The sequence below is a fragment of the Conger conger genome, chromosome 1 (assembly GCF_963514075.1).
Source record: "Conger conger chromosome 1, fConCon1.1, whole genome shotgun sequence".
NCBI classification, from domain to species: Eukaryota; Metazoa; Chordata; class Actinopteri; order Anguilliformes; family Congridae; genus Conger; species Conger conger.
In genome coordinates this window covers 76,178,866-76,188,333 of record NC_083760.1, presented here as the reverse complement: position 1 = coordinate 76,188,333, position 9,468 = coordinate 76,178,866, and the positions used below count along the sequence as shown (strand labels likewise).

Sequence of the window (9,468 nt, the reverse complement as noted above, 5' to 3'; positions counted from 1 at the left end):
TCCCTGTATGCTGTAAAATAAGAATGCTTTCAAAAATAGAAATGTTAATAGTTTATTTTTATCAATTAACAAAATGCATGAACAGAAGAAGTGAATGAACAGAAGAAAAATCTAAATCAAATCAATATTTGGTGTGACCACCCTTTGCTTTTGAAACAGCATCAATTCTTCTAGGTATACTTGCACACAGTTTTTGAAGGAACTCGGCAGGTAGGTTGTTCCAGATAGTTCTTAATGACATTGGCTGTATGTTTGGGGTCGTTGTCCTGCTGCAGAATCAATTTGGGGCCAATCAGATGCCTCCCTGATGGTATTGTATAAGTATCGGCCACTACTTCTCAGCATTGAGGAGACCATTAATTCTGACCAAATCCCCAATTCCATTTGAAGAAATGCAGCCCCAAACTTGCGAGGAACCAGCACCATGCTTCACTGTTGCCTGCACACACTCATTCTTGTACCACTCTCCAGCCCTTCGGCAAACAAACTGCCTTCTGCTACAGCCAAATATTTAAAAAATATTTAATCAGTCCAGAGAACCTGCTGCCATTTTTCTGCATCCCAGTTCCTGTGTTTTCGTGCATAGTTGAGTCGCTTGCCTTTGTTTCCATGTCGGAGGTATGGCTTTTTGGCCACAATTCTTCCATGAAGACCACTTTTGACCAGACTTATCCTCACAGTAGATGGGTGTACCTGGGTCCCACTGGTTTCATCCAATTCTGAGCTGATGGCAGTGCTGGACATCTTCTGATTGTGAAGGGAAGTAAGCTACCTTGGCCAACCACTGCGCCTACGGTCCTCAACGTTGCCCGTTTCTTTGTGCTTCTTCAACAGAGCTTGGACAGCACATCTGGAAACCCCCGTCTGCCTTGACATTTCTGCCTGGGAGAGACCTTGCTGATGCAGTATAACTACCTTGTGTCTTGTTGCTGTGCTCAGTCTTGCCATGGTGTATGACTTCTGACATTAAACCTTCTTCAGCAACCTCACCTTGGAAGCAGAGTTTGGCTGTTCTTCACCCGATTGTAACCCTCCTACACAGCTGTTTCCGTTTCAGTTAATGATTGCGTTTCAACCTACGTATTAAATTGATGATCATTAGCTCCTGTTCACTCACTTTGCATTTTGTTAATTGATAAAAATAAACTATTAACATTTCCATTTTTTTAAAGCATTCTTATTTTACAGCATTTTTTCACACCTGCCTAAAACTTTTGCACAGTACTGTACTACAGGGACATGCATGCTGGAATCAGCCATGAGAACGCAACGGTGAGTTTTGAAATATGCTCTTGATTCACCACCTTTTGGAATATTCCATCAGTTAGGAAGACTGGGTCTCAACACGTTCAGACAATTATATACAATTATAGCCTGAGGTCTGGAGTACGCTCTAGTACACAAACTGCTGAGCCAAGAAATTGCATCATGGCGGCTGCATGCTCCACACAAATAACAGTGTCATGGTTTAGACGCCACATGATGTTTAGAGATCTTCTTTAAGATCTGGCAGTGATCCTGTGTGATTAGTCATCGTGCTTGGCTCTTGGGCACTTCACTGATAAAGCTGTGGAACATTATGAGCGAGTGGGAATATTAATATTCTCTGAGGAAAATGCCTAGAAAGCACCATGCAGTTCAGTCAAATTATAGACAAAGTTTCATTTACTCAGATTAATCCTGCCCAAAAAAAGAGAAATGGGTACAGTACAATTTCAACAATGGTAAGACACTCCTGACAGACAGCAGTTTAAATTACACCACGGTCAAGCTACACACAGTTCACACAACCCTAGACTTCACACATAATTAAAAATACATTCTTGCATCTATTTACAGATGTATATATGAAATATAAAATATATTCAAGAAGGGCACTTATCGCATTAGAATTCAGGTTTCTTTGATTCAGTTAAAAACATACAATAGTTCTTTGACAGGTGCTGTGCACTCTGCGATTTAATACATGATCCACGGCCGCAGGATACTGAAGTGGGCCATGGTGGACGTCACTATTCTGTCCTCGGCTGGTTTATACTAGGATGAATTAGGCCCTGTACTATTCTGCATGCTACATTTGACCACTCTTTGAACTCATTCCTCTCTACTGGATCACAGTGTCGCACCTTTCCGTCTACTACTCCGGGTTACCCAATTCACCCCTACTGTAGCACAGCAGTACAAACAGGTGTCCGTGAAGTACGGGAGATTTTGGAAGGGGAGGGGGTCTCTCCCGCAGTTCAATAACTTGGGAATTTAACCAAATAAAAACGGGGCCGCAGGGTGTAGCTCCACACTTACAGTAAGAGACACTGTCGTGCGTGACCCACAGCAGTATCCATCCGTGTGGTTCATGCCTCTCCAGGGCCTCCCACGGTTAAAGCTCTGTGTGTGTCCCACACAGCAGGCCGCGTGCGCTGCCTCGCCCGCCAGGCGAGCCCCAGGCTCCGGGCCTCACAGCGTGCTCTCCAGTGTGTTGTAGTTGTCCTTGAAGTTCTTGAGCTCCAGGAAGTGTTTGGGTCTCTTGCTGCGCTGGCCGGAGGAGGGCAGGTAGGTCACCTGGATGGTGGAGGACGCAGGAGGGGCCGGGGAGCTGGTCAGATCTTTGGCTGCAGACTGATGCTGCTGGTTCAGACTGGAGGAGCTGGAGTGGGCCTTCACGCTGGGGAAGGAGAAAGAGAACGAGAGAGAGAAAGAGATATGGGTTGTAAAAATCTGACTACCGAGAGAGAGGACACAATAGGAGCTTGCCATTATAAAAGCACATGCATTTGTAATTGTATGCGTACTGGACAGCAAGGTTATTCTACAGTACACAAAGAAATTAAAGGCATGGTATTTAGACTGTAATGGCACTTATGTATAGATATCGTTACTTGTATAGGTATTGTTGTTTTTATTGGCTGTTGTATCATTGTATTCTAGCTGCCAACTGTGGTATGCTAGTTTGAAACTTGATTGTACTCTTCAAGGGTTCTGAATTTCTGTATGTTTACACTAGGACTCGGAACTGTACTGTCCTCTCAGGTCCTCTTGGCACTTGTTCTTGTGTTTGATTTGCACTTTGTTGTACGTCGGTCTGGATAAGAGCGTCTGCTAAATGCCACGTAACGTAATGTAAAATGGAGATGAATTTGAGTTTGTCTCAGGTTCACGGCTGTGCTCTAACACTGGTAAAAACACCTTGCGTACCTCCATTACCAAAACTATTTCAGCCACGTGTGTTAGCGGAGCACCACAACTAAGTATAGGTTTGTTGGGAAAAGGGGTGAGTGACACGGCAGCATACGGGAAGAGTGAAGTCAGCGTGAGGAGAGGGGGAGCGTTCGGCTCGATATACTCACACAGCCGCCAGCTGAGTCAGAGCTTCCTGGTATTTCAGAAACTCTGCCTCCCCAAAGACCTGCAAGAGAGAGACAGGTCAAGGTCTGTCAATACGGCCAAAAATCATTATCACCTTATTATCACACCTTATTATCATCAACAATGATACGCTCAATGATTAGGACTCCATGCAAGACATTGTAAATGAATGGTATAAATATTAAATGATTCATTATCTTAAACAACCAAAAGTTAACAAACAACATTATCTTAAACGGAATAGTGATAAACACTAGCCTTATTTTATTCAACAGGCTCTCGTGATGTAGCTATAAAACTTTTTTTTTTTTATTCTGTACGATGCACATAACTTGTCTATAGTTAACAACTGCTGGAAAAATGCTAATATTGTGCTCTCAAAAATAGAAACATGACAAGTAAGTATCATAAACGTCAATGCCAATGTGTGTAGATTAAAAAGAAACGAAAGCTATTGAACAGCGAAGGCACTGGAAGGGCAGACGGGGTGAACTGCGAGTTCAAAGCAAGCCTAAAGGTGGCTCTTGCAGAGTCATCAAAGTAGGGTGACCATATATTGGATTTTAAAAAAACAGGGCCGGGCCAGGCCAGGCGGGCGTCATGAACATAGGACTAGGCTCCGTCTTTGTTCCTGGTTTATAGAATTATAGCCAAACCTAATCTGACATTTTTAGGAATTTAGAAATCCCGCCTGGATGGACATTTTCAAATGTTTCTCCATAAGAGACATGAGGAGGGGCGGAGTGACAGGGGAGCAGTCAAAGGGGGGAGCAGTCAAAGGGGGCAGCAGTCAAAGGGGGCAGCAGTCAAAGGGGGCAGCAGTCAAAGGGGGGAGCAGTCAAAGGGGGGAGCAGTCAAAGGGGGGAGCAGTCAAGGGGGGGAGCAGTCAAAGGGGGGGAACAGTCAAAGGGGGGGGGGAACAGTCAAAGGGGGGAGCAGTCAAAGGGGGGAACAGTCAAAGGGGGGAGCAGTCAAAGGGGGGAGCAGTCAAAGGGGGGAGCAGTCAAAGGGGGCAGCAGTCAAAGGGGACAGCAGTCAAAGGGGACAGCAGTCAAAGGGGACAGCAGTCAAAGGGGGGAGCAGTCAAAGGGGGGAGCAGTCAAAGGGGGCAGCAGTCAAAGGGGGCAGCAGTCAAAGGGGGCAGCAGTCAAAGGGGGCAGCAGTCAAAGGGGGCAGCAGTCAGAAGGAGGAGCAGCGGGCAGCAGCGCTGACTGACCCCCGTGCCGTTGCGGGCGCTGTCGTAGCCCTCCAGCACGCTGTGGATCAGGCTGCTGCGGCTCTTCAGCAGCGAGGGCGAGCTGCGCAGCTCCAGCAGCCAGGAGCGGAAGCTGCGGCCCGTGACCGCGCTGGGGTACAGCCCCATCTCCTGCAGAGGGATGTCTGACCGGGAGAGAGAACCACAACTACAGTCACAGCCCCATCTCCTGCAGAGGGATGTCTGACCGGGAGAGAGAACCACAACTACAGTCACAGCCCCATCTCCTGCAGAGGGATGTCTGACAGGGAGAGAGAACCACAACTACAGTCACAGCCCCATCTCCTGCAGAGGGATGTCTGACCGGGAGAGAGAACCACAACTACAGTCACAGCCCCATCTCCTGCAGAGGGATGTCTGACCGGGAGAGAGAACCACAACTACAGTCACAGCCCCATCTCCTGCAGAGGGATGTCTGACCGGGAGAGAGAACCACAACTACAGTCACAGCCCCATCTCCTGCAGAGGGATGTCTGACCGGGAGAGAGAACCACAACTACAGTCACAGCCCCATCTCCTGCAGAGGGATGTCTGACCGGGAGAGAGAGGGAGGAGTGAGCCAACCCCAACCACAACTACAGTCACAGCCCCATCTCCTGCAGAGGGATGTCTGACAGGGAGAGAGAACCACAACTACAGTCACAGCCCCATCTCCTGCAGAGGGATGTCTGACAGGGAGAGAGAACCACAACTACAGTCACAGCCCCATCTCCTGCAGAGGGATGTCTGACCGGGAGAGACAGGGAGGAGTGAGCCAACCCCAACCACAACTACAGTCACAGCCCCATCTCCTGCAGAGGGATGTCTGACAGGGAGAGAGAACCACAACTACAGTCACAGCCCCATCTCCTGCAGAGGGATGTCTGACAGGGAGAGAGAACCACAACTACAGTCACAGCCCCATCTCCTGCAGAGGGATGTCTGACCGGGAGAGAGAACCACAACTACAGTCACAGCCCCATCTCCTGCAGAGGGATGTCTGACAGGGAGAGAGAGGGAGGAGTGAGCCAACCCCAACCACAACTACAGTCACAGCACCAGGGCCGGACACAAGACGGAGTGATAAAGACCACAGAAACAACGGACAGGCATGGCAACTGCCAGGTACAGAGTTGTAATGAGATTACAAAGGGGTACATCGATGGCCATTTTCTTACCCGAGTCTCTGATGGCATCCAGGGCCTTCATTCTGTACAGGTAATTATAACAACCTGAAGGCACACAGTAGACACTAGTAAACATTTCTGGGGCTCTAGATTGCAGCTAACCTCATTTAATATTATTACCAGAGATCAGTTGTGGTGCAGATATTGGGGCCAACGGTAGAGTCGATGTGACACCTCACCATTCTGGCCCCTGTGCTTCAAACGGTCGTCATCCTCGCAAAGTAGCCGCGGCTCATAACGGATGTCGTGCACCTTCGATAACCGCGAATCAATCTCCTCTTTCAAATCCTGGGGAACACAGATCCACTTCTTATCACATACAAAAATGCCAATACCAACAAGACAAGCAGAGGGGGGTTCCCTGTTCAAAACAGTACAAGTACACATATTGAACTCGCCCACACGTCAAAATGGGAGGTCAAGTCACAACAACTTTCTTCAAATAATTTCAGGAGAAACTAGAAGACAAGGGAAAACTTTGAGAGTTTGTTGGCGCTGACAGGCAAAGGGAAGCGCTTACCTTGGGTGCGTTGTGTCCCAGCGGTACGTGCGGACCTCTACGAGACTTCATGGCGAAGCGCATGATCTGCCTCTTCACGAAGATGAACAGCAACACAAACACCTACACATGTGTAGACATTAATGTTCACTCCTGTGTAAGCTACTACATGAGGCGACATGGCTCAGGCAGCAAGAGCAGTCGTCTGGCAGTCGGAGGGTTGCCGGTTCGATCCCCCGCCCGGGCTGTGTCGAACTGTCCCTGAGCAAGACGCCCAACCCCCAAAAGCTCCTGACGAGCTTGTCGGCGCCTTGCATGGCAGCCAATTGCCGTCGGTGTGTGAGTGTGTGTATTAATGGGTGAATGAGAAGCATCAATTGTACAGGACATTGGATAAAGGCACTATATAAATGCCAACCAACCATTTACATACAACTTCAAAGAATTAATTATAGAACATTTTTTACAGTAATGTCAGTGCCAACTTTCTACTCAAGGTATTCTTCATTTATTTTATTTAAATAATCTAACCAAGAAAGGTTTGTTGAAATTAAATCTATCTTTCCAGAGTGAGCTGGGCAAGACAGTTAGACCAAGTTACAGACAGAAGACATAACGAAATAATTAACACAGCAAATTAGTTCAAATCATCAGAAATATTATACATGGAACCAAATCGAGCCAGAACACAGACATGTCAGTGAGAGTGACGTTCAATCCTTAATCATAGATTTAAAAACAAAGAGAGACCAAATCAAGTTTCAAATCGTGTCGTAAGGTATTCCAGGTAGAGGGAGCAGAATACATTCATGCCTCACCTCCGTATGGACATTGGAGACAGAAAACAAGAATACAGACGGAGAACTAAGACAATGATCTCAAGCACTCTGCGAGGTAGCCTAATGAGCAAAATGGCATTTAGACTAAGAATTGTCTTCCTTATATACCAGTGACCTTGTGCAGTTCAGCCAACCCCTGACATACGGTGCTGATTGCATCACAAAAGATAATGAATCTTAAAGCTCCATGTTAGAGTAAACTGTACACTTCGATGTCGCACATAGCGCCACTAAATATGCCTGCTGGATAGATGGGTAGCTGATGTTTGCTGAATATCTATTATATTTCAAAACGTTAAAGACTCCCGCATAGCAATGAAAAAACATGAGAATTTACTCAGGAAGTTTTGCATGTAGCTTATATTTAGCAAGCTAGCGCTACTGATACATCATCGATTACTGCTAGCCAAATGTTTTCCAACCATGTTCACGGTGACAGCCAATATTTGCAGACGGTTGCCTAACATAATAAAGTTAGCCAAGTGTTAGCAAAATCGACATCGGCATAACATAGGTTATTTCAGAGGAAAATTTAACTTGCTAGCCGTAGCTAGCTAGTGGTAACGTACCAGACTTCCGTAGGCCATAACGAGCACTACGTTCACACCTGACAGTGTCGGTGTTGTGTTAGACCCCATGTTGAAAACCCAAAAATAAAAAAACAATGAGCCTGTAGCGTTTGATCAGTTATTCATCTGAACCCGTTCCTTTCATTTGTTTTCTATGTATACAAATTTTGAAGATGAACGTTCAGTTTTATCCATGGAACGCTACCAACAAGCAACCCAGACTCAAACGCTATTATTTACAATCGTCAATGTCATGTGACCACTTGTTCTTTGTTCCGGAAGTAGGTATTGAGACACTCTATATTATGAAATATTGCCACCTACTGTCTTGGAGTCTGAAATCTGCTAATCCCAAAATCCACGTATATCAATTTACTTCCGTCTGTAACAAATCCCGAGTGTACAGGTTTGCCTCCGTGTTGTCATCACTTTACAATCAATGGATCACCGTAGCAGTGATCAATGAACAAGCAGCAGGGAATTTGCTGTTCAAAGCTTCACTGTTAACCAATCCATAGAGCATAAAGATGAGTAAATATGGAATTAAAAACCATCTTCCAGTTAAAACACTATCTGACTTGCATAGACAGACAAAGTCAATCTTAGGCTACATATATGCATTTATACGACTAAATATTTAGATGAGTAATTTCAAAAGAATAGTCTTCCACACAAAATTGTTCAATTGATTCTCAACTGAAATGTACTAATTCAAATCCATTATGTACAATAAATATTTTCCTACCCTCTTTATTTTAACCATAAACTAAGCTACATTGTCCTTCTGTTAAAAGGCACACCATCCATGTTTGCTGACATTAGATTTTAAAACTGAACTATAAACTCATATTCTTCCCACTGCTCCGGTCTGGATGAGGAAAAAAACACTCTTGCACCGAATACATCCATGGATACATTGCAGAAAAAATTAAAAACAAATAACTAATTGAAATGTTTATATTTTTTAAATATATATTTTCAATTTTTTATTTAACCAAGTTGGCCAAATAAGAACAGTTGCAGTGATGACCTTGAGAATTGAAGTGGGTAAGGAATGTAAGGGATCGTGTCGCCAGTCAGATGTAGGGAGATGATAAACTGAGTGACCAATCTGACCATCCTAACAGACAAGATATTTTTTTTGTATTTCTGTTGATTCAGTATTGACATTGTTATTGCTCATTGTGTTGTTCTTGCTCATTATTTCCACCTGCCTTTGCAATATTTACAGCTGTAGTTCATACCAATAAAGCATTGTGAAAATGTACATTTGAAGTGTCCCCTGCAAACCCTGCAACAATTTAGCATTCCCAGGAGATTTCTCAATTTCAGTAGATTGACATGAAGAGATTACAGGATGGCATGGTTGTTTGCGGGAAATATTCCCACCTCAGTCTTGCACTAACAGCCTACAAACCAATGAGGGCTGAGTGTGCAACTCAAATTGGGAAATAAGATGAATAGCTCATATTTAATTCTGAACAATTTCATTTCATTTCTTTTGAATAAGCATTTGTTTAATTTTTATTTGCTTAGGGCGAGCTTGTAGCAAACTGACTGCAATTACTGCTAAATTGGTATCCCAAGGGTTCAATGATTATGTTCCTTTTGCAACATGTGTTGAGCTCTCTTAAGTACAAGAGTGTCAAAGACTAGCTATGTTGTCCCTTGTATGCGATGTTGTCATTCAGCAATTTGCTGTTGGGACAATATAAACCCACACAATGTATTTTTAGAATCAGTATGGCATATGTCGTTTTGTCTAAATTAAATGCAA

General features: G+C 44.7%; 1 protein-coding gene across 1 annotated transcript; it reads right to left on the bottom strand.

The window, feature by feature from the left end:
• Window positions 1-1,647: 1,647 nt before the first annotated feature.
• c1h1orf43 (chromosome 1 C1orf43 homolog) lies at window positions 1,648-7,947 on the bottom strand. Its single transcript, XM_061246913.1, has 7 exons — window positions 7,692-7,947; window positions 6,305-6,406; window positions 5,964-6,072; window positions 5,776-5,829; window positions 4,580-4,743; window positions 3,345-3,403; window positions 1,648-2,662 (listed from the first exon to the last, which is right to left on the bottom strand). Exons 1-7 carry the CDS (start codon window positions 7,758-7,760, stop codon window positions 2,455-2,457), a joined length of 765 nt encoding a protein of 254 aa, XP_061102897.1. The 5' UTR covers window positions 7,761-7,947; the 3' UTR covers window positions 1,648-2,454.
• Window positions 7,948-9,468: the final 1,521 nt, after the last annotated feature.